The sequence below is a fragment of the Alexandromys fortis genome, unplaced genomic scaffold, assembly GCF_014885135.2.
Source record: "Alexandromys fortis isolate MF-2015 unplaced genomic scaffold, M_Fortis_MF-2015_v1.1 scaffold_106, whole genome shotgun sequence".
Classification (NCBI taxonomy): domain Eukaryota; kingdom Metazoa; phylum Chordata; class Mammalia; order Rodentia; family Cricetidae; genus Alexandromys; species Alexandromys fortis.
In genome coordinates this window covers 5,603,434-5,629,064 of record NW_026067980.1, presented here as the reverse complement: position 1 = coordinate 5,629,064, position 25,631 = coordinate 5,603,434, and the positions used below count along the sequence as shown (strand labels likewise).

The 25,631-nt window shown below is 44.8% G+C and overlaps 1 protein-coding gene across 3 annotated transcripts in view; it reads left to right on the top strand.

Annotated features, from left to right (window-relative positions):
• Positions 1–25,631, top strand: part of Arhgef3 (Rho guanine nucleotide exchange factor 3) — a 280,755-nt gene that overhangs the window by 203,150 nt on the left and 51,974 nt on the right. The window contains exon 1 of one of the 3 annotated variants that reach the window (XM_050158208.1): positions 10,409–10,646. The exons of the other annotated variants lie outside the window; for them this stretch is intronic. Within the exon in view, the coding sequence (XP_050014165.1) occupies positions 10,554–10,646 (93 nt within the window). The 5' untranslated portion in view covers positions 10,409–10,553. Of the gene's footprint in view, positions 1–10,408; positions 10,647–25,631 lie in introns of those variants that run through there. 3 annotated transcript variants of the gene reach the window in all.

Genomic DNA, 25,631 nt, shown 5'->3' with positions numbered 1-25,631 from the left:
CAGGACAGCTTGAAAGGAAGAGAGGGCTCTGTTCGCGCACATCATGGCTGCCTAGGAAGCGGAGAAAGGGGGATGCTGACATGAGGTGGCACATTCAAGGGTGGATCTTCTTTGGAAATATGGTCACAGACACAACCAACAGTCTCGCCTACCAGTCTTCCAGATGATTCTCATTCTAGTCAAGTTGGCAGTGAAGAGCCACCATCTCAGGCAGCTAGCAGAGACGTATTCATCCCTTCCCTTTGGCTTCCTGGGATGAAGAATTGAAGAGTCTAGGGATAGATGTAGTGATGCATCTATAGTCTTGGAATCTCAGAAAGATGAGGCAGGAGGATCATCTGAGCTTAGAAACTCAAGAGCAGGCTGCATGGGCAGCATAAATGAGACAGTGCCTCAGAAAATAAAATAAAATTATGTGAGATTGAGCGCACACACTCACCTCCTCCTGGAAGCTATGTGATATCTTAAACACCAAATAAAATCTTCCTCCTCTCCTCACACACAGTCAGCCTTTCAGGCCCTACCTCAAGAGAGCAAAGACTCAGCATAAAAAAACCCTAAGTTTCAAAGTTGTTTCCATAAATTTTGAGCCATCAGAAAGCTAAGTTAAGGACCCATGTCTACTTTTCAAAATTTCTGGTAGCCCACCTGCACATGACTTCCTAGTCCTATCCCAAACACTATGCTATGGCCAGTGGGGGAGGGGCACGCGAGGGCTGAGCTACTGATAACTGATGGCTGAGAGGAGAGAGTCAGTTTTCTTTAGGGATGTGGTCCCTGGTAGTTCAACTATGCTGGGGTGGGCGTTCCCCCATCCGTGTGTGTATGAGCAGCACTAACTGGACTCGAGGTTATTTGAGAAAGAGAGAGCACACAAAGTTGAGAGGGAGGTGTGAAGTTGGATCTTGAAGAAGTTAGAAAAGGGAGGATATGATCAAAATTATTATTTGCAATGTATTACATTCTCAATAAATAAAAAATACTAATAAAAAGTCATGATGGGGGGCATGAGGGTAGAGGAAATCCAGGAGAAGTTGTGAGGAAGGAGTAAATGTGATCAAAAATATTATATGCACATATGAAATTCTCAAAGAATAAATTTTTAAAATGTAAGATAGCGTCACACTACATACCTCTGGCTGACCTAGAACTTACTATGTAGACCAGGCTAACCTCAAATTCACTGAGCTCCACCAGCCCCTGACTCCCAAGTGCTGGTATTAAAAGCATGTGCCACCATGCATGGCCATAAAAATCTTATTTTAAAAAGAAATTTAGAGACTGGAAAGATGACTCAGCAGTTAAGAACTGGGCTAAGTGGGTGTTCTTCCAGCACCCACTTCAGGGGGCTCACAATGCCTCTGGCTTCCTCATTCACTTGCATGCTTGCGCTCATGGATACACATGGACACACATACATACACGTAATTAAAAACAATAATTTTAAGATGAAACTACACTCTGTTACTTTGGGAGGGGCAAAACCTCTAGAGTTACCTTTCATGACATCTCTGACCAGTCCTATTTCAATTTAATTTTCATTTTGTTGTTTGATATGTGCCAGTATGGTAGAAAGAACCGGAACTGATGTGATTAGCAATAAGGGTAAAATCCATGATCCCTCCTACACCCCCATACCTGGCTGTGGTTAAACAGTGGAGATAAAGGATCTTTTGAGAGAGGAATATCGGGGTGAGAGAGGTACTCAGTGCTGCGAGGAGACAAAATGAGGGTTACCCCCAGCCGCGATTGAGAATTAGCCAGGCAAAACCATCGGGTATTTTTGTACTGATGATACCGAAGAGGAAGAAGCAGATGATAATACCATCAACGAGAGCTACTCCATGGCTGGGGCCTTTCTGCTCATTCTTTATTGTCAAAACTTTCAGTTTGCTCACAACTGCGGACACATGGGAACTGTGTTTGCTGAGCTTGGGCCTGGATGTGAGCTGGGGGAAAAATCAAACAAATCAGGAACTCTGTGACTTAGGGTGGGGCACCCAGCTGGTTGAGGGCTTACCTATCGTGCAGGAAGTCCTAGGTTCATTCCCCAGTACAGCATAAACCAGCTGTGGTGGCATAGGCTTGTGATCCCAGAATTTAGGAGGTAGAGATGCGGGGAGCAAGAGTTCAAGGTCGTCTTCAACTACATAATGTGTTTTAAGACAGTCCTGGCTTTCTGAGTCTCTGTTACAAATATACAATAAAATAATAAAAAGCAGAAGGTCTCATTACTCAGCTCCCACTTGGCCAAAGTGCTCAGTTAGCCCACCCACTTCAACTGCCTAGCAAGTTCTCTCTGCCCAAAGCACCTGGCACGTCTCAGCTTCTGGGCCCGTTGCAGCTCTGCGGCACAACAGCCAATGTCTGCTCCCACCAGATGAGACACATACTTGCCAAGAGTTCCTGAACCTGTTCCTTCTGGTTGGACCAGTTCTATAATTAAGGGCTTCTACAGAACACCCCCTCCCCCCAACACACACACACCCCAGCCCCAGGTCTTTTTGCAGGTAAACATTTCAAGCCAACAGCCCTCCTTTCATTCATTACAGCTATTTAAAAAAAAAAAAAAAAAAACTTAAATGCAGTTGTGCCTCTCAGCTATGAAGATAAGTGTGTTTTTCTTTGAAGCCCTGGGTACCAGATTGTAAATCTAATTCCAAGTGTCAGAGCATGTCTCCCGGTGGGTGGCTTTGCTGGGAGCTGGGATAAAGTGTGGATTTGTACATCTTTCATTGTATCCCTTATGCACCCATGTGTAGATAGCATGTTGCCTGGCGCACTCTAGATTCCCAGTGCTTGATCGTTTGCATGAACCAATACATAGATTTCTCTACTCATTCTGGACTTTGAAGCTATACCATTGGGCTCAGCATCCCCAGGTCTGTAGTTAGATCACTGCTGGTGGCAAGTGGGGGAGGGAAACAGTGAGGAGCCGGTTCACTGTTCTGATTCATAACACAGCATCACTCAAACATGCTCTTTGACGGTGTTGATCAAAACTACACATTTCTAAGCTCCCCTCTCAAACATTCCAGTTCACTGGACCCCAAATGGGGCTCAGGATGTGGATTTAGTAAGCTTTTCATTCAATTCCACTTCAAGCAAGGTAAGGAAATGACCTGACTTCTGAGATGTCAGATGTCCACTGAAAACCCATGGCATGAGCACTGTTGTGCGCCATCATTCCCGTTTGCCTTCACTTTCCTTTTGCATGTATATGTGTGTCTGGTGTGTGTGTACATATATGTGGACATATGTGTATGTTAGAGGCCAGAGGTTGATGTCAGGTGTCTACCTCGATCGTTCTTCACTTGATGTCCTGAAGCAGGTTCTCTCCTTTGAACCAAGAGTTCACTAGCTCGCCCTGGGATCCACTATCTCTGCCTACGCACTGGGATTGCAGGTGGTTACTATGATCACCAGTGCTTTTATATTGGATGCTAAGGATCCGAACTCCAGTCCTAGAGCTTGTGTGGCAGGCATTTTAACTACTCAGCCACCTCTCCAGCCCCTGCCCTCAGGCTTCTCTGGAAATGCAGTGTGTCTTACAAGGGATCCCATTGTATACATTTGTAATATATTTTTCTTCCTTCCTTCCTTTATTCCTTTTTTTTTTAATTTTGGTTTTTAAATTGGGGGCTTTTGTTTCTCTCTGTGTAGCCCTAGCTGTCCTGGAAGTCGCTCTGTAGACCAGGCTGGCCTCAAACTCACAGAGATCCATCTGCTTCTGCCTCCCAAGTGCTGGAATTAAAGGTGTGTGCCACCCCCACCTGGCGATATTTTTCTTTCTTGATAGCACATCAAACAGTAGCACAGTCACTGTCTGTGGCTTCTGAAAGGTGATGGATGTGACACATTTATAACTGTGTTTGTAGTGGGTAGAAGGAAAAACGTTTCCACATTGACAAAGGCCAGATTTTAACATTTTGGGCTCTCATTTCTCTACATACAGCTGGTATACATGTCTCACAAATGTGTATGTTACCTGTAGGCTGAGGAGAAGAAATAATTTTGAAATAAAACAAACATTTTGAATTTTCACCTCCTATTAAGAAATACTCCCAAGGAAATGTAAATTGTTTATAAGAGACAAGCACTCACTGGTGGTACACAAAAAACATGCCAAGGGGTGGCTTATTTCTTTGAGTAAAATAAACCTTCTGATAGCCAGCCATTCAAATAAAGATCATCAATCTTAATACAGAACTATGAGTGAAACAAGTTTTTGATTGCACCTGTGCAGCCAGTAATAATGCATGGAACAACCCTTGAGTAGTTAAATCTCTGAGTTTATATTTCTGCCACAACCCCTGAAACACTGAACATGGTGATCAAGATCCTAGAAAACGCCCAAATCTGCAAAACTGCTTCCCCCACTTTCCTGTTTCTGCTTACTTATATTTTATTGAAACTAATTTTCACTGGACTTTTGAAGGGCGTTTTTATATAATGAAGTAGTTTTTTTTTTTCTTTCAGACAATAATTACACAAGACAATGGATTTCACCATGACATCTTCATAATGAATATACTGTATGTGTTCATACTTTTCACGTTGGTCTCTCCTGTCCTCCTCCCACTCCCACTGTACCCCATTCCTCTTCCCAAAAACCCTCTCTTCTACTTTCATGCCTTAAAAAATAACCTAGATTCTAATTATGAACTAGAACATGTGATACATGCTTCTGTGTGTGTGTGTGTGTGTGTGTGTGTCTGTGTCTGTGTCTGAGTCATTTTCTCAGTGTACCTCTCCTTTCTTTGACATTCTGTTTTCTTCTCTTGACTCATTCATGTGATATGGAATCTTTTATTTGGCTAAGAGTCAGGCATGGACACCAGGACAGGTTTGAGACGAGACTGGGCTTCTTTGCACTTGCACTCAGATTTCCTTTTTCTGCCCAGCCTAAGCTGCCACCTGATCCTATCCAGCGGCCAAGGTCTAAAAGACCTTCAAGGTCAAGACCAGCAGATTCTTTAGACTGGGAGCCACATTTCAGTGCGTTCTCTTAAGACAATGCAGTGAGTGTAGCGGTGAAACTGTTGGCACTTCGGATGCACTCGTTCTTTGTTGTGGGGGGCTACACAGGTACTGTCATCACCAACATCCCAGCCGCTCCCCAATAGATGCCAGTGAACTCTGGCATCTTCCAGAGAGAAATTTAAAATGCATTTCGCTAGGCATGGTGGTCCATGCTGGTAATGCCAACACAATGGAGGCTGAGGCATGAGGATTGCTGTGAGTTGAAGTCGGTCAGGACTACACAGTGAGTTCTAGGTCAGCCTGGGCTTCTGAATAAGAGTATATCACAACAAAAACAAAAAGCACATAGACGTTGCCAAAGGTGTACAGGAGACAGAATCATCTCTAACTAAACCGTTGCTCTGACAAACCAGAAGGCAAAACATGCACACATCATAGCATATCAACACAGTCAAATTTTATAGATGCTTTAATATGACTCTTTTTTATTTGGGCATGATGGCTGACAATCCACAGAATTAGTTCAGTGGGGGGAAAGGTTTTTGTTGTGGAATATTAATTATAGGTATGTTATATTCATTTATGCTGTGAAATATTGTTTGATGGCACAAAGATATGCTACATTCTTTTATATCGTGTTTGTTTAACTCTGCGAAGCTGTGTTACTTTGCCTGTCTAAAACACCTGATTGTCTAATAAAGAGCTGAACAGCCAATAGCAAGGCAGGAGAAAGGATAGGCATGGAAAAGGATCAAGGAGTAAGAGAAGGAGAGGAGGATCCCAGGGACCAGCTACCCAGATACACAACAAGCCATGGAGTAAGAAGTAAAGAAAGGTATACAGAAATAGAGAAAGGCAAAATGTAGATGGGATAATTTAAGAAAAGCTAGAAAAAAAAAGTCAAGCTAAGGCCAGGCATCCATAAGTAAGAAAAAGTCTCTTTGTGTAATCTTTGGGGATCTGGTGGTAGGCCCCCAAAAGAGCCAAAGAGTAAACTAAAACAACCAACAACAAGTTTTGGGTTTTGTTTGTTGGTTGCTGTCATTTTAAATTAATTGTCTTTTCAGACTTGTTCCTAAAAACAGAACATTTTGGACAATGCAAAAATTAAGTCTTCCAGTTATAGAATACCCAGGGTCAGAGTTTTACTAATTTGTCTTGGAGCCAGGAGACACATCCCCATGCAAGGAGGAAGTACCAGTGTATGTGACTTTAGATACAACCGTATGTGCCCTCGCTGTTAGTGTGGCAGTAGATCACAGCCCCGATTCCAGAGTTCCCTGCTTTCTCATCTTTCCTCACATCAACACAGAAGTTGAAGAAAGGAGAAGGAGCTTGATTGCTAACTGGGACCATCGCCCAAAAGAAAGGGGAGGGGAGAGATGTTGGAACGTGTGAGTGCCCAACATGTACTTGCATGACCCTGTCTGGTTGGCCAGTAGAAGCTATGGCTACAGGTGCCAGGGAAGCTACAGCGGGTTGCATGGTGGGAGGCTGAGCCCTGATGGACCTGCTTCTTTCTTCTCTGATGCATAACTTGCCACAGAGGTCTCATCTGAAAGGCCATGTCTGAAATTGCACCATATTTATTGGACCTGCCCAGCAGGGAAGCTTAAGAATGGGGAGAAAACCAGAAGCGAAGTAACTAATCAAGGAAGCGCCCAGTACATATTTGATGAATGAATGAATCACTCTTCTCTATGAATGAATCTTTAAGAAAAAAAGAAATCCAACCCTGATAGTCAGGGCAGTGCTGATAGGATAGAGCATGGTCCTGTTGGCTGAGATGGTCACAGCCACTTTAGCCTCTGAGATTTTAGCCCATGACGGGTCTGTTCTGAGCAGGGGGTGGTCGGACTTCTAACCGCACCTGATCACCGGCTAGATTAAAAAGGGCTAATGACCAGTAGCGTGCACAGCTGCAGCGTCCCAACCCCTCAGAAGCACCAGTGACCTGCACAGCACAAGTGAGACCATGGATTTGTGCTTGGCGTTGTTCCTGGAAATGCACAGCAGGCTTCTTGATTCAGTCTCCAGGCTCCTGGCTGGAGACGAGCGCTGCCTGGTTGCGAAGTGCTTTGTGGGCTTGTAACTGATTGTGCTGAAGCAGAGCTCTGAAGGGTGTTGTGTGCTGTTGTTTTTAGGGGAGCATGTGTTAGGCTGTGTTGTTCCTGAGCTATAAACACACACACGTGCATGTGCACGCACACACATGGGCAGGAGGCGGGGTGCAGGGCACGACACCCCTGCTGCTCACTTGGGAGGCCTTACTGGGCTGGTCTAGTCTCCCTAAAATCAGCCGCTAGCCTGGCTCTGTGCTTGGGATCCCTCTCATAGGACAGCCTGTTGGCTAACAGTCTTTGGTCACTCACACCCCTACTTAGAGTCCCAGACAGTTTGCCCAAATCCTGAGTCAGCAAATAAAGCAGAGGGAGAGAGGCCTGAAACCTAGAAACAAGGCAGAACTTGCATAGGGAAACAAACAAACAAACCTTAAAAGTTGTTAGAATGTCCCATGGACCACATACAAAACTTGTATGTCCTACCCCAAATTGCTGGCCTAGTGTATGTAACGTGTGTGTATGTACATATGTATCTTTAATATGTATGTATGTATCTTTAAGAATTTAAAGATGAGACTCCTATCTGGTAGTGAAACATTCAGTCTATGAGAACTTGGAATCGGAACCCAAGGACACTGGAGATTTCCATCATCACTTTCACACGCATATTGGAGCTTAGCCACTCTGCAGTAGTTAAGTAGTTATGGGCTATTAGCAATTCTCTCTTTTTCCCTTCGTCCTTCTTTCCATCCCTAGAGAAAAACTAAAAAAACAACATGTTTGCTGCATATGTTATTCGCTGATTCTATAGTTTCTAGTATTTTTTTTAAAGGCAAAAAAAAATCTTAAGAGAAAATGAAATGTGTATAGTAGGCTTCTTGTTATATGATTGTTATTTGCTGTAAAATAATTAAACTTGGGGTTCAGTTTCTGTCCCCCATTGTGTGTGTGTGCATGCGCACACAATATGTGTGTTCTCATGTGTGTGGGTGTCAGTAGAGGCCAGAAGACGCTATCAGAGCCTCTGGAGTTATGGGTGGTTGTAAGTTACCTGATGTGACCTCTGATCCTCCTAAAGGGAAGCAAGTGTTTTTAACTTCTGAGCCATCTCTGCTGTCCTCCTTCCTCCCATTTTTAAGGGTTTATTTATTATCACCCTGTGATTTTGGTTATACTGCCTGGTCGGTCCTAAGAACATTGAAGAAAGCACTCCAATACCAGAGCTGTAAATATGTTTTTCAGCAGGAGAACAAAGCCCAGGAAACCTCACTAGGGATCAAAGCTCATTCCCAGATGAGCTGTTGATGCCCAGGGCCTTGTGGTAAGATTGTGGGTGAGCCCTTAAAGGAGAGGCCCGGGGTGCTGTGGCTCTGGAACATGTCACTGGCCCTTGGCCTGGCTTGGTTGATTGTCCTTGGACATGGGATTCCCTTCACCCCTCTGCTAAACTTGGCCAAGCTTGCAGGGGGTATGATTGTGTTCATGAGGATTCACCTCTAGTGCAGCTCGGGCTGAAAAGACTAAGCAGGAATATCCCAGGGGAAATCAGCAGTTCTAACATGCCCCTTCCCACCCCCTGCCTCTTCTGCTGCAGTTTTCTTCCTTTTGCTTCAGGTTGTATACTTGGAAAGAAAACCACAGGTGCTTTCTCCAGTCTCAGTCAGGATCCACTCATGCAGGAGCCCTGTTTACACAGAGGTCCTTCCTGCAGCAAAGGCTATCATCTCTCCAACCGCGTCAGGCAAGATGGCGGGTGGGCTTGTTGCTGGGGTGTGGATTTGGTACCTGAGATGGAAGATCCACAAGCAGTTTCCTGCCAGGGAAAGTAAGAACTGGTGGGTTCTGACCTCATCTGGAAACGGAGAACACTGAAGCAGGGTCTAAATTTCTCCATCTCACTGTCTCCCTCCATCCAAGATGCAAAGAAGAGTCAGTACCTCCCTGTGCCAACACCTGGTGTATCTGTGCCTTTCACATGCGTACGGAGGGATACCACAGTCGAGTTTACAAGAAATGTAATTTGTACTTTGAGGAAATGATAACTTTTAAGAAGATTAACCTCTTTTTTTTTCCCTAGTGGCAGGTGAATATATTTTTATTGTGAGAGATTGAAAAACATCACCTGTAACTTTAAAGTCCCTGGCCACTAGTTCTAACCCTTTTAATCCTAGATATTTCTCCTCTGCCATCAGGGACAGCGTAAGCTTGCTGCAGGTTCTTCCAGTCAATGTTGGTGACCCACAACACTAAGAAACTACTCTTTTGTAGATATGCTCTTAACACAAATGGTATTGTGTTGTTTTGTTTTGTTCCACATTGTTATATTTTAGATGCTGGGAATTGAACTCACGGCCTCGCCCTTACTAACTATTCTACCAAAGATCTGCACTCCCAACCCTGTGCAATTATTCTCAAACTAAGGCCAATATAAAGGAAATGTCTCAGTTCCACACCTTTACCCATCTCCTTTCTGATGGCTATAGGGTCGTATTCCATAGTGAGGAAAGTTTACTTAAGTGCTCCCTACTGAGAATGTTACCATTGTTTCTAGGGTTTTTTTTGTTGTTGTTGTTTGTTTTTTTGTTTTGTTTTGTTTTTACTGGCATGGGCAGGTTTGCAGCAATGACTTTGTAATCGCTTCTTGGGCATTGACAAAGTCAACACTAACCTAGAAAAGATCCTCGAAGGCATGGTCTTCGCTTGGGGGAGGGGACGCAGACGCAATCAATCCAGTGTGGGTATAGGAGTGAGTGGCTGGAGGGGACTCCGTCCATGGTGGATTTCTCTGCTGTGAAGGTTGGTTACACGGTGCTTTTAAAGTATTCAGAACTCACTGAACTGCAAACTTTAAGTGGGTGCATTTTACTGTTTGGGCTGCTCTTACCCCTATAACGTTCATTTAGAAAAAAAAAAAAGTGTCCAGGATAGCCAGGGATACATAGACAGTGGGAAGAAAGAAAGAATAGAAAGGAAGGAAGGAAGGAAGGAAGGAAGGAAGGAAGGAAGGAAGGAAGGAAGGAAGGAAGGAAGGAAAAAAGAAAAGAAGAAAAGAAAAGAAAAAAGAAAATGTGAAGTCTGGCTTAGAACTTCCCCCTCTCCTTGCTCTATCGGCATTTGCCCGGGTCCAGCCTCCTTGAAACCGTCTGTTCTTCTATGAGTGGAGCTGTCTGCGGCCTGGCAGCTCCGTAGGCGTGTTCCCTGAGGCCCCCAAAGCTGGCGAAACTGCCCCAGCCACCAGAGGTGTCTGCAAATTAGTACCTGGTGCTCCTAGGAGGGCGGGGTGGGGCTCTCTAGCCCCGCCTACCTACCCGCCCTCCGTGGGCGTGCCCTGAAGCGGCCCCGCCCCTCCCGCTGGATTCCTAGCGTTGAGTCCACCAGGTAGAAGCAGCTGTGAGCGTCCGTGTCGCCGCTGCCAGCACCGTGGAGCTCGGGCCCTCTTTCACCCGGGATTTTTGCTGTCGCCTGGGGTCAGCGGTGACATCCCAGAGGGCAGGCCCGGCAGCCGCCATGGTGGCCAAAGATTACCCCTTCTACCTCACTGTCAAGAGGGCGAACTGCAGTTTGGAGGCACCCCTGGGCAGCGGGGCGGCCAAGGACGAGGTAGGACGCGCGCCTCCCGGCTCCTCCGCCGCCTTACCCTGGGTACCGCTCGCTTTCTTTCCGTCTCCCCTGCGTGCCGCGTTTCTCCAGATCGCCACCGCACGTCTTTTCTCTGGGGTCCCCTCTCCCTGCGCCCGGGAACTACAGCTCCTCGCCGCTGCCTCTGCAGGCAGCGCTCTCAGAACCCCGGGGTCTGTCTAGAGCAGGCAAAGACACCTACCTCCCCCTGCCCTGTCAGGAAGGCCCAGGTGTCAGCAAAGAGCCAGTCAGTAAAGCGTTGTCTCCCCTCCCCGGCCGGGGTTGGGAGAACCTGAAGTTCTTGGACGTCGGTTCAGGGTACCGAGCAGACACACTTGGTTTCGCGGCTGTTTGAGAGCAAGGACTGGACAGGACACTTTTACCCGTCACATGTAACCAATTAAGGAGACTGGGGGAGGGCGTCCTTCATCTTGGGGATGAGCTAAATGAGTAATTGAGGATCTCCTTCGTGACCGCTGAAATGCGTTATTCTCTGGTGAATGGGAAGCTTCTTGAAATTCTGGGAACTTTGTTGTGCCTTTGAGTAATTGAGGGAGTCCTCTCAGTTTGGTTTGTCTTTTCCCTATGTGTCCTGTCTCTGGCAAATCGCTGGCTGCCCTTTGAAGCTGGTTAGGTTCAGCTGGAGGAGAAGGCGATCTTCATTATTTTTTAGAGGTTTGGAGAAGGCAGTTGCTTTATCAGACCCCAAGTTTGCTGTGGTGGAGTCCATAGGGCCAGCTCATCGTCGTGTGTGTGTGTGTGTGTGTGTGTGTGTGTGTGTGTGTGTGTGTGTGTGGTTTTCCACTCTCCCCCATCTCACCCTGGGAACCAAGACCAGGGTGGGCTGTGGAGCTGGAGGCAGGTGTGTGCCCGACCTTGTCACAGCACCCTTGAGTTCCACCTACACCCCACACATACTGCTCAGTGCGCGCACTTGGCTGGCTCACTCAATTATGTATAGGTGAGGAGGGGGCGTAGCGTCAGAGACTCATTTCTTCCTACAAGATCGCTCCCCCTGCCCCCAACAGGACTCCAATAGGCTCTGGTTATATTCCCGTTTTCGTATGCTGAGTACAGGCTAACTCTCTTTCCTTTCCCTAGCTTAGTTGAATGTTTTTAGGATTTTAGTCTCAGCAGCAGCGGAAGTGTGGTGGGTTCTCATTTGTTTGGACGGGCTGGCACCTTCGTGGAGTTCAGGTTGTCCAGGCTTGGAATGGATATGAATTTTCCATAACAGTGGGGCTGGTGGCTCCTCAAACTCCTGGGAGGAGAAAAAGCAAAACCAATTTGGTTCAAGTGGGCCAAAGAAAACAATAGTGAAAATAGCTGTGAATTCTGACCAGTTCTTTTTTTTCTTTCTGCCCCTTTGTTCTGTGTTTTGGCGCACTTTGGTAAAGGCTTAACTAAACCTGCCTGCTTATTCATTCCCTGTTAGTCACAGTCTATGGATAGATGCTGTAACAGTTTATGAATTAGTATGCTATTTTTCTTCACTACTAGTTGGATTTACAAAATAAAATAGGCTTTATTTTTCCTTTGTGAGGATGTGTTTGTGTAAAAAGCAAGGATGGGAAATGAATGCTTTGGGGGAATAGTTGGTAAATATCTTTCGGGTATCACCATTGAGTTTTATTATTATAATTATTTTTGCCTTAATAAAAATACACTTTACACAACTTGAGGCAGAAATAAGTGCCTCCAACTTTATTGGTCAGGTATAACTCACTTCCTAATAATGGAGAGAGGCAAAGTTAGGAAAAGGAAACCTAAGTGGGTTTCAGGGGAAGTTTTCTCGGTTCCATCAGCACTAAAGGCTACTTACTTCCGTAGACCAGACATTTTGCAAGCTGTGGACTGGGATATATTTTCTGCCAGTAGGTGTCACCAGTATTTGAAAATGTCGTTTAAAAAAAAAACCCACATCCACTTACTGTCTTTTAAAAAGAAGGTGATTATATAATTGTTTATAAAGTAGATATTGATTGTTAGATCCTATGGCAGTTTTTCAAGCGATAGTTTCTTTTTTTGTAAAAACGACAATAGAAGCAAACCGGTCTATTTGGAGACCTTCTTGGTTGATGGGACTCGTTGACCTTCAGTGCTTGTGGCTGAGCACCTATGCCTGGTACAAATGTTTGATGGCAGTTCCTCCTGGGCCCTCTCTAGGGAGGACTGTGTGTGCAGTATGGCACCAGCCGATTCCTTCTAGCACTCAGTCACCAGTAAGGTGATGGCCATTTAAGAGAAAGCTTGGGGGGAGCAGGCTTTGATGCTCGCCAGATGCCATGTACCTGGGTAAAAATGATGCCGACTCTTACCCTTCTCTTAAGAGCAAATAATAAAATTTCTATTCAGGTTTTAATTTAAATGCTTCTTTTTTATTTCAACGACTGCTCCCAGTAAAGTAAAAATGGTGCATATTTATATTTTTCTTTAAAAGATGTATCTTAAACTTTAAAAAATCTTCTACATAGTGCATGTCTGATAGTTTGTGTCAAATAATAAAATGCTGCTTCTTTTTTGTTGTTTTGTTGGGTTTTTTTTTTGAGGCAGGGTTTCTTTCTCTTTTTTAATTTATTTATTTATTTTTATTTAATGTGCATTAATGTTCTGCCATGGGTGTCAGGTCCCCTGAAACTGGAGTGACAGTTGTGAGCTGTCATGTGGGTGCTGGGAATTGAACCCTGGTCTTGTAGAAGAGCAATGAGTGCTCTTAACCACTCAGCCATCTCTCCAGCCCAAGACAGGCTTTATTTGTGTAATCGTCTTGACTGTCCTAGAACACACTTTATAGACCAGGCTGGCCTTGAACTCACAGAGATCCACCGGCCTCTGCTTCCCAAGTGCTGGGATTTAAGGCTTGTGCCACCACCAACATCCAGCACAGGTGTTTCATTTTTATGCCTATGACTAACTGTATCCTTCACCTCTAATCATTACTGCGAAATTTGAGGAGCTTGGTGCATGGCTCTGGATTTTTACAGAAAAATGTCATATGACCTGAACAGTTTATTTCTTCTTTGCCCCATTGACACAACTTTGCCCCGTTTATCTCCATGTTCACGGGAACTTTGATCATTCCTATGTTGGGAGGGAGTGCTTACTCTAGGACTGCTAGGTGCTATGAATACCTAAATATTATACCTAAATAATAAACACCTAAATACTAGAAGGGGAGCTAGCTGATACTGCTAATGAACCAGGCTGATTTCCAGTTAGAAATGTGTTTCCCCATGGTGAGGTTTGTTTTCAATAGAAGGTTTGGTAACCACTTATAATGAAGAAAGTTAAAGTAGTGGAGACAGGCTGTTAAGAGTTGTGGGTTAACTCTGTTTTACTGTGTGTGTGTGTGTGTGTGTGTGTGTGTGTGTGAGAGAGAGAGAGAGAGAGAGAGAGAGAGAGAAAGAGCGACAGAGACAGACGGACAGGCAGACAGACAGACTGCACCCGCACATGTGCACATGCAAGCAAGTGTGTATAGGTTCAAGTGTGTGAAGGGGTGAGAGGAGAACGTCTGCTTCTCTTCTCCCAAAGCATGATGGGATTGAACCCGTGTCATCGGGTTTGCACATCAAGTGCTTTTGCCTGCTGAGCCATCTCATTGACCCTCAGTTTTATTTTTAATGGAAATCCAAACAGACATTTCTTTGTGTTTGATCTGGCATCCTGGTAGACTGCTCACTTGGGTATAGATGTTTCCTGGCATCAGGCCTCATTTGGTTGGTGGTATTTTTGTCCTTGTCTTTGTCTCATAGTGTTTATGCACACAGATAGCAGGTGTAGAGCATGAGGTGTTGTATAGGTTCTAGGTTTTACCCAGTAGCCTTGCATAGTCCCTATGAATAATGGCATACACTGGATATGAAGTTATAGCATTCTACCCTCTTTCGAATTCTCCCATGTCTAGGTCTCTGTTAAAACTCCTGTCATGTTGTAGTTCATCACAAAATGTGTATTATTATCCCAGCTTTGTGGATAAGGACAGAAAACAGAGGCTACTTGCAGGAATATACAAAGAAAATCGGACTTGATCCAAGATCCAATACTAGATTTCCTGATGAATTTAGCCCAGTGTTCAGTACTTAAAGCACCTAATGGAAAAACAAACAAAAAATGGAGGGCAATGCAAACCAGTCTTATAAAATGTTCCACATAAATCTTGTCTTTTAAAGGATGCAGTCTTAACCACATAACTGTGAAGGTGCCTCTGAAGTTTTAGCAAAGTGGATCCTGTGTTCTGCTGTGATTTATGCCCCTCCCAAGCCAATACATAAATAACTGTATTTATCCATTTGCACTTCTTGAGTGTCAGTTACAGAGCTAAGTGGTCACTGGTTTCCTGTGCTTGGCTTTTCTTGGCATCTGCATCATATAGCATCAAACTGTCAGTATATGTGACCGACTACATGGAAACAGCTGTGGCAGCTATTGCAACTGGACCCTAAAATTTCTCTAGATGGCTTAGTTGGCCCCAGATTTTGCCGGGTGAAAAGCCCCAAAGTTACCCAGAGAAAGGTCATTCCTCACTGGTAGTGTTTGAATGTGGTCACGAGGCCACCACTCCAAGGTTTGTTCAGCTGTGAAGGTGTCTTAGAGATATGATTCTCCAAGATGAACATACATGGATAAGACAGAGGAAAGGAGGTTAACTCTAACGTGTTGACTTTAAGGCTGTTCAAGGCATTGACTCTGGAATAAGACTATCTGGGTCCCCTCATCTTCCCCACCACCTGATAGTGGAGTGACCCTGGGCAAATCGTCCTGCTTCTCCAAGCCTCAGGTAGAGATAATGATAGCGCAGCTAGAATCGTAGTGAAGGTCAAATGAGATCATTCTTGTACTGGCACATAGTAAACTCAATGAGTATTATCAAGCCCAGTGTAGTGACTCAGACCTGTAATCTTAGCACTCAGAAGGTAGGGAGGATTCATGAGTTCAGGGCAATCCTGGACTACAAGGCCTTGTGTCCAAAACAAAACAAAAACAAAACAAGCGCATCACCCTAATTTACCAAATACTGTTTTATACGTAGCCATGCATGGGGCGGGAGGGCTTCATTTGTCTGTCCTTCCCTTTGAGCATGATCACAGGAATCATATGATGTTAGTGCTAACCTCCTGTCTTCGTCAGGGTTCCTGTTGCTGTGATGAAACACCATGACCGAAAGTAAGTTGAGGAGAAAGGGTTTACGACATCACAGTTCATCATCAACATCAGGGCAGGAACCTGGAGGCAGCTTACTGGCTTGCTCCTCATGGCTTGCTCAGCCTGCCTTCTTATAGAACTTAGGACCACCAGCCCAGGGATGGTACCACCCACAAGGGGCTGGGCTCTCCCCAATAATCACTAATTGAAATGCCAGCCAGGCAGTGGTAGCACACAGTCACATGGTGGTGGGTACATGCCTTTAATCCCAGCTCCCAGCACTCAGGAGGCGAAGGCAGATGGATCTCTGAGTTCAAGGCCAGCCAGGTCTACAAGAAAAACTCTGGTCTTCTCTCACAAAAAATAAAATAAAATAAAATAAAATAAAATAAAATAAAAAAAGCCCTGCAGAGCCCTGCAGGCTGATACTATAGAAGCATTTTCTTCATTGAAGTTCCCCCCTCTCGGGTAACTTTAGCTTGCGTCTAGTTGATCTAAACTCTCCAGCAAGTCCCCAAGTCCCCTTCTGTAGATGGCATGGCTCTCCAATATAGCTGAGCTATGTGGTAAGGGATCCAAGACTCACAGCTTAGTCTGACTGTAGTCTGTACTTTCCCAACCGCATCACATTGCCACAAAATGACTAAATCGCTGGTCTCCTTACCACATGGCACAAGAAGGATGAACCTGCCTGCCCCAGAAATTGCTTCACAATCCAAGGCTCATTGTTTTCGTAACGAGTGAGCAACCCAAGCCTTGGTCAGTTCCTCTGGCAGCCCATCTCCTACAATAGCAAGCCCTACCTTGGGAGGGTTTTGGTGATTTCATCTGTATGTGTCTCAAGACCACAAGGCGGGTCTTTGCCAGGATTCTACATGTTCATTAATGTGGAGACAACACCATCGATCCTTCTGTTCGTCATTTGGCTTCTCTCCATGAGCCACCAGCCTTCCTCATAAACCAATAATGAGCACCCAACTACCATCTATTTTTAAAAAATTGTGTCTCACCCCCCTCTTTAAGACACCCCAAAATTGTGGACCAGTGCTGCTATTATTATAGCTGCTGGATCAAAATAAATTACTGACCACATCCTAATTTTGCAAAACCCTCTGTGAATTGAATTGGTGTGTGTGTGTGAGAGAGAGAGAGAGAGAGGGCGGGGGGGGGGGGGGAGAGAAACTGGGCATTTCTTCATGGTGATGTATATGTTCGGTTGTCTTTGTGTAATTTGTCCCATGAGGAGCTTGCTGTGATCACATCACCGTTTACTCTTGTGTCAGTAGAGACCACGGGTTTCTGGTGCCTCCTTCCCCCACCTTGTTTTCTGTTCTCTAGTTTTAGTAGACAAGAGCTGTTAGCTTAGAAGAAGCTGTCAGAAGTTAATTAGGATCAGCTTGTGAACCTTCAACTGGTAGGGAAGGAGTGGGCCCCTTTAAGTCTAGAAAGACTTGGATGTGGTTCTTAGCTTGGGCCATTGTGTTCTTTTTCAAGAAGGCAGCCTTGCTTATTTGTAAACTTCAAGTAATTGGAACTGAACCAGAAAGCTTAACGGTAAATTCATTGGACTTTTTTTTTTTTCCTTTCCTGCCTCTTACATTGAGGAGAAAAGGAGTTAGCAAAACATGCTCTGCTTCCAAGGATTTAAGAAACAAATAGAAGCAGCTAAGGAAGTGACCCCGGTCACTGCATCTGAGTACCCTGGTCTGTTGAGAACAGGTGCCCAGTTCACATCCAGCTGCTGGATGCATTCGATCCCTGCTTAGTGCTTCCAGGGACAGAGAACTCACAGCGTCTGAGGCCATCTTCTGTCTTTGTTCATTTTTAAATTACAAGTGTATTGGTGTTTTACCTGCATGTATCTATGTGTTAAGATGTTGGGTCCCCTGAAACTGAAGTTAAAGACAGCTGCCACGTGAATGCTGGGAATTGAACCTGGGTCCTCTGGAAGAACAACCAGTGCTCTTAACCACTGAGCCATCTCTCCAGTCCTGAAAATCAGTTCTTAATCAATTGTAGCATTGCTTTCCAGAGCTGTTAGTCTATGGTGTACTTTCTCATATATCGTAAATTTGAAAACTACTGTCCCTCCCCTGACCTCCCTCACTTCACATCCTTGCTCACAATCCACCCAGCTGTGTCCATTCTGTCTCCTTGTTTTTACTTATTCATCTGGACATCCTCATTGTGCCCAGAAATCATGAGCATTGTTCAACCTGGAAATACTATGATTACGCTATGTTATGATACAAAACCAAAAGTTTCTTTTTATGTAATGTGCTTCCTTAGAAAGGAGAAGTAAAACAATACCTTGAAAATATTTTAGAAATAACAACAGGGCAAATATTAGTATCTCCATCATTTAATAATCTATATTTATTATTATTCCAGATATAAAATTGTATATTGACAAATAGACAAAAGGCAGAAGTCAGCTCATATACAAAGAACTTAGGGGTAAGATTATTTTAAATTATCACCTTAATATAAATTGCAAAAATAAGAACGTCTAATTCTTACCCAAATAATATTATAGCTATTTCGTAGACACAACAAGACACAGTGCTATGGATATTGTCTAACTGCTCTTTTTTGTACATACTAAAAGACAGAGGGCTTGTGTTTGCCCTTGTAACCTCAGCACTAGAGAGGCAGAAAGAGGCCAATCCCTGGACTTCGTGGACCCCCAGCCTAGCCCACTTGATGAGTTCTAGGCAGTGGGAGACCCTGTCCAGACAGTGCCTGAAGAATGACACCCAGGGTTGTTCTCTTGTTTCCACACATACAGGAACACAAGTGCCCATGTACACGCAGAGACATGCACACACATACAAAGATGAAAGAGGTTTGATTCAAATCTTTGGACTTGATGTTCTTGCTCTTAGGGGGAAATGTGTGTCCGAAGTTGTTCATAATGACACTTGCAATGGTGCCCATTCTTTTGTGTGTGCGTTTTATAAATTTTAGAACACCTTTATATCCTTTGGCTCACCTGAGTATAATTATCTTTGTTTTTAAAATGAGTATACAAAGGGGAAGTGAACACCAATGATTTCCCAGGAGCGTACAGATGGAAATGGTAAAGTCAGAGGTGGAAGTGAGCTGCTAGATTCCAGTCTAGCATCCTTTCGTACTTACTAACAATAGGCAAAAGAACCACAAGATGATTCCCATGTCCCATTGGTCAGGGGCATCATCTGTAACCATCACCGCCTAAAACAGAAATATGCCTTAGCGTCTCTTGAAAAAACTCAGGAAGAAAAATAATGATAAGTACAGTGGAATCTGATTTAAACCAATGCATAAATGGAAGTAGAGAAGTATGGGGGAAGGGATGTTGCAGTCAAAGCACCCCTCTTCCATCTTGCTCCCTAATCTCATAATGTTGTCATCCGATGCTGACATTTCACCTGTGCTATCTCCTTTGGCTCAGCCGAGGAAGGTGAGAATGTGGGTCAGCTTGTCAGCACCATGACAGAAGAGGTAAAGACAACTGCAGGGGTTGGGGGGGGGGGGTCTTGTTTGAGCTCACAGTGTCGGAGATTTCAGTCCATCATCCTGGATCGTGGCTGCAGGATCATGTGGCAGAGGCTGCTCGCCTCTTCGTAGATGGGAAGCAGAGAGAAACCAAGGGACCAGAGACCAGGTGTAACCTTCAAGGCATGCTCCCAGTGACCTGCTCCTTCCATCTGGCCTCTCACCTCCTAAACTTTGTTGGTACTTCTCAAAATAGTGCTAGCAGCTAGGGAACAAGCTCTCAACACATGTCCGGGAGACATTTCATATTCACAGTACAGCAATGGGTAAGGCAAGGACTATTTTTTTTCTCAACCAAGGCAAGCAAAATGGTGGCTCCTTCTTTTCCTAGTCTTGACTACGTGGCTTGCCAACATGTTGACTGAACATGCTACTCGTGTACATGCTACTAGTAACATGCTACTAGTTATATTGCTTAGTGGAGTGGCTTGTAAGCAGAACTGTTTGGAAAGGGTTACAGATGAACTCTGTTAAGATTGGCTAGAACTCTGCACTAAGTGATGTCATGCTCGGGTCAGTGAACTGGTGACCTTTGCCCTGGCCTGTGCTTCAGAATCCCTCACTGAAAACAAGGCCTTACTTTGTATTTGCCAGGAGATCACTGCTAGGGTGGAAAGCAAGCCCACAAAAAATGGATGGGCACAAACTTCTGCACATGGAGGTGACATGTGTTGACCTGATGCCTTCTGAGTTGTCTAGATGGAATAGCTACAGAAGACATGATATAAATAGCAAAGAGAAATGCAGCATTTCCCAAAGGTACCCGTTCATAGATGGTATTAGATGTTGGCAGCCTGCTTGAGTTAATTAGAACTGAGAAGCTAAGTCAGGACCTTATAATATATATAATTGCCACCAGTTGCCTGATCTAGAAAGTTGAAGTATTTCTGAAGGAAGAAGCCACAGAAAGGAGAGTAAATTAAGTAATGGAAACAGATAAAGCTGGGCCTGATGACCAGAAGGGCTGAGGGTTCCTTCTAGCCATTCCTGGCCTGAACTCATGGACAGTACAAGCTCCCTTCTCAAAGGTGTTATAACAACCCTAGGTAAATACAGAAAAGAGAACTAAGATAGAACTGGTGGAGAGGTCTCTCACCCCCAACCCCTGAGTGCTGTGCCACGGACTTCCCTTTGCTAAGCACGTGCTCCCCTGCTGAGTTATCATCCCCTATTGAATTCTTAATTTTAGATTTCACACAACCTGGGTATGGGTGATGGTGGGCCATCAGTAGCCTGTAGTCTCAGTTTATTTTCATAGGCCTTCAATCGTTTCCCAAAAGTTGAGTTTCGTGCCATTTGTGATAGCTCAAATGATGCAGAAATAAGATTCAGAGTAATTCAAGTCACTCTTAATGTCCAGTTCTCTTCCCGAGTTTCTGATTTGGACTTAGCATGTCTTTAACACCTCTGTCGCTTGAAAGTATTATCATCAGCTTAGAAGCTTCAGGCAGGGGGAGGTATTTAACAAGAGCCTAACGTAGGTGTGTGTGTGTGTGCCTGTGCCTGTGCCTGTGCCTGTGCCTGTGCCTGTGCCTGTGCCTGTGCCTGCCTCCCTAAAATTCCTAATGTCTACCTCTGGGAACACACACACCCAACTCTATTTCCTGGACCCATCTTCCCCTGTGCTAGGGTTACAGGCACATGCTGCCACAAACAACTTTTTACATGGTTGATGGAGATCTGAACTCAGGTTGTACATGATTCTGTTTGTTTGTTTGTTTTTGAGACAGGGTTTCTCTAAGTAGCTCAGTCTGTCCTGGAATGCCAAAGCCCAGGCTGACCTCAAACTCACAGAGATTCACCTGCCTCTGCCTCCCAAGTGCTGGGATTAAATGTGTGCACCACCACCACCTGGCTCTGAACTGAGTTCTTGATTCCAGCTCTGGACCTCTTGTGAGTTGAAGAGACTGGACTCCGTCCTCCTATATCTTGCTTTCTTTACCTGTAAAGCAGGATTTCCAAAAGAAATATAAAGTGTCATCTACAGACGTCAGGTCGTTAGTAGCCACAACAGCTTCTGTTTTGAGTGTCTGTCTACGAGTAGAAGCTGATGTGGTTATTCTATGAAAGGAAGTTACTCTTTCCTTTGTAGGCAAAACCAAGTTGGTTTCCCAGGAGTCCAAATGGCATTGATTTGTTTGTTTGTTTGTTTGTTTTAAAAGCTGTCCCAGGCACACTACAAGTTTCACATTCCTTTCTTATAGGTAGGATAAAACTATCTGGTGTGAGCCAGGTATAGTAGTACATGTCTTTAATCCCAGGACTCAGGAGGCAGAGGCACGGGTTTCTCTGTGAGTTTGAGACCAGTCTGGTCTATATAGTGAATTCCAGGACAATCAGAGCTATAAAGTGAGACACTGTCTTGAAAAAAAAAAAAAAAAAAAAAAAAACCACCCAAAAGAATGAAAGAGAGAGGGGGGAAGAAAGAGAGAGAAGGAAAGAAATCTGGTGTGGTTTTATAGTTCCTGAAATAGCTTTTAAACAGGAGGTGGCGTGTGCGTCTGAGTAGAGAGGCACCTGGTCATTGCAGCAGCTCCCCCTGGCATGGATCATCCAGGACTCAGCCAGCACTGACCACAGACAAAGGCAGGCAGATGAGGGTGAGCTTGATTGCTTTGAGTTCTGCATGACTTACTGAAGCGGGGTACTTTAATTATAAATAGGTCCTTTGTTAGAAGGGTAGGGGAAATTCCATAGTGTGATGACTAGATTGATAAAGAATTCAATAACTAAAATATGGCCTCCAGTGTTCTTTGGTTGTCAGTGAGCAAGTACTGAGACCGGAGTGTGTCTCTCGTTTCCCCCATGTTGAGAAACCAAAAGTCCTGCTTTCTTTTCTCAAAGAACGTCTGTCTGAATTTGACCAAATCATTAGCAAACTAGCATACAGATAATGACCACCAATCTGTGATGGGGGCACTCGGGGAGGAGCTTGGAAGCCGGTGAATGCCATGTACTGGAAAGTGGTCAAGTGAGACCACTGTTGCTAGATGCCATCTACTCCAGATGTGTACTTAGAGGGTCACATGTGCTTAGAGGCACATGGGCAGAGCACCTCACATCTGTCTTTCATGCTGATGCTGGTCCCAGAGTGATAGGGCAAGACCATAGCCGGCTCAGTTTCTCCTCTTTCCACTCCCTGCCACAGACTCTATCTCTCTTCTGACTGTGAAGTCAGATTTCCCATCCTGGTTCCCACGGCTTAGGAAGCTAGCAGAACTCAGACCTTGCTGACAGTGTGTGGCCTTGGGCTCTGTATTGACTGGGAGTCCCTGGGCCAGTTCTGAACCCATTCGAGTCTTATTTGCTTGTTCTGTGAAGTGGGAAACTTAGTAACACTGACTCAAGGCATTATGGATAGAAAGCACTTGCAGGATATGGCCCTGTACGTGCCATGATGTTGTTAAACGAGGAAGTTGTGTGCCCTGGGAAATCGGTGTGGGGGGTGGCAGGAAAGGCTTTCAGATCAGGTAGGCTAGAATTCGAATTTCAGCTCTGCCAATTAATCCCTGGGTAAGACTTCTTGGAGCAAGTGGTTTCCTTTCTCTGGACAGCTGCTTCCTCTTCTCTCCAATCGGGTCCTGGAGTGTTGTGAAATAGATGGGAGGGTGCTAGGGTCAGGCAGAGAGAAGCCTTAGCAACAGTTCTCTAAGGCTTTGCAGGCCCAGATACCTAAGTGTAGAGGCAGAAGGAAGAAGGAGCCGGTCCAGAAGAGCCTCTACTCCATCCACCTGTCTTTTACTTTCTCTCTCTGCTCCAGGAGTCCTTTACCCCAGAAATACAAACCATAGTCAGCAAAACTGCTTTGTCTAGAAACTTACTGGTACCCCTTACTTCTGACTCCAAGGCTAAGCCAACATGTTGTTTCACCAAAAGTCTGTGATTTGGCTTCTGTATTTATAAGTCACCTGCCATTATCCTTCGTTTTCCTGATTATCTTTTATCGTTGAAATGAGCTGAACTGGGGCTGGAGAGATGGCTGAGTGGTTGAGAGCACTGATTGTTCTTCCAGAGGCCCTGAGTTCAATTCCCAGCAACCACATGGTGGCTCACAATCACCTGTAATAAGATCTGGTGCCAACTTCGGACCTGCAGGGACACATGCAGGAAGTACATTGTATACATAATAAATAAATAAATCTTTAAAAAAAGAAATGAGCTGAACTTGACGTAGTGGGAGCTGCATCTCCAAAGCTCCTTTTCTTTGTCACGTATGAATTTGAATAGACTGTAGATGACGATACAGTCTTAAATTCTGGGAGTTAAAAATAACACGCAATCATTGTGTTTCAAGGTTGCAAATGTAGAACGGAGAGAACCAGTGTTTGCAGTGCGCTTTTGGAAAAATCCATTGTCAGTGAGCATTAAAAAAATCCAAACTCTTGTCTTTCAAAATAGGCCGCAGAATGAAAATATGTGGCCAGGCCAACAATATTGTGTTCCGTGTGAGCGTGCACACCCATCCTAAGGAATAACATTTTGAAACTATTTACGTACTTACTAGAGGGTGCGTGGGCTGACAGGAGGACCATAGAACTCTATTGTAGATCACCGCCCTCAAGTTTCCTGAGCAGCATACCCTCTGCCTTTTTTTTTTCCAAATGTTGTTGCTCAGTGTGTGGCAAAATGTCACCTCAAATATGAAAGTTTAAATTTTAAAAAAAAATTATTTCCAATTCACTGATCCTTATATAGTTGTTTGGTGGCATTTTCAATTTAGAATAATCAGATTTGGGTTTATTCTGTTCTCACTTGAGAGGCGAATGTTCTAAAATATTCTATGTTTCCTGGTCGTAAGTATGGGAAGGTGCTGCTGAAGACACTCATGGGCCAGGCATCTGAAGGGATGGAGTGGTGCTGGGTGACTGGGGACAGCTGGTACATGCCAGAAAGCATCACGAGTGCTTTGTGTTTCTTTCTGGAGTCACATCCCCGAAAGGCTTCCTTGCTCAAAAGACCTGACCTCAGTCAAAGCTAAGGAACAAATGGACAGCAAAGACGTGCATCTGTTCTCTCCTGCAGTCTGGAACTCTCAGCCAGACAACCGTGCAGGTTTTACTTAGCAGGCAAATGTGGTCCCTGCCTTATCTTCAATCAGACAGCAGACCTGACAGTCTGAGATGATCAGCCAGCTTGAGATGTACGTCAGCATCCCAGATTCAGCTAGAACAATCTGTCCTATCCTTTGGGACATTGAGACCAAGATCTGTGCGCCTCTTTTCATTTCTGTACTTCTATTTCATTTTCTGGGAAGCTAAGATAATGCCGAGCTCCAGAAGGTGACAAGTGGCTAGAGAGGACACATGTGGGGCTTGGCAGTCTTTCCTTTCCTGAAGCAAGAGACACTGTGCTTGCATGAGGAAAGTTCTGCTTCTGCTTCGTATATCTGATGGATTAAATGCCTGGAGTACCTATAGTTGCCTACTTCCAGAAAGTACTGGGGTCTGCCAAGGCTGCACCCAAGCTCCCGCAGCACATAATTCAGCAGGGTGCTGGCGGGGCCTGTCCCGTGCAGACCTCAGGACCCAGGTACTGACTCCCTCCCCCTCCTCAGGCTGCTATCACGGAATTTCACCACTGTTTCTGTGTCCTCCAGCATAGCCTTGATTCCTGCCAAGCCACTCCCAGTTTTCCTCTGTCCAACCAGAGTTTTACTGAACAGATAATAAAGCCACAAGAAGGAGAAGGCAGGAATGTGGAATGAAAAATATGTGGCCGGAACATGTCAGTGGTATGACAGTGGAAAGCTTTGGAGATGGCCGTGGGCTGGAGAACAGGCTGGAGGAGAAAGCACGCTGCTTCTTGGGCTTTGGGCTAGGCTAGAACTCTGGTTTTATCTGGGGGCTCACACCAAAGTACACATTCACAGCCCTAAGAGGGCATTGCACGTCTAGCTAGCAAACCAAGCCAGAGGAGGTTACGTGATAGGCTCAAGGTTAGAAAATACTGGTCTCTGGCCAGAAAGTTTGGTTCATATTTATCCATGGATACTTTGCAAAGAATTGATGGATTCTTTGGTGAAAGTGATAGGAACTGTGTTATGTTCGACAGAGGCTTTTGAGTCATTCCTAAACTCTGAGGGAGCTCACAAAACATCCTCACAGTAGTCCTGAGATTTGTACACACCAGCTTCCTCAACTCTGAAGCAAGGATGGAAGCCTCAGTGCAGCTTTTTCTCCTACCCAGCCCAGAGGGGTGGGAATGGGAGCCAGGATGTCCCTTCAGCAGGGATAAACAAGAACAGAACTAAATCCCACCCACAAGTTCCAAGAAGTCAGTAGGAAG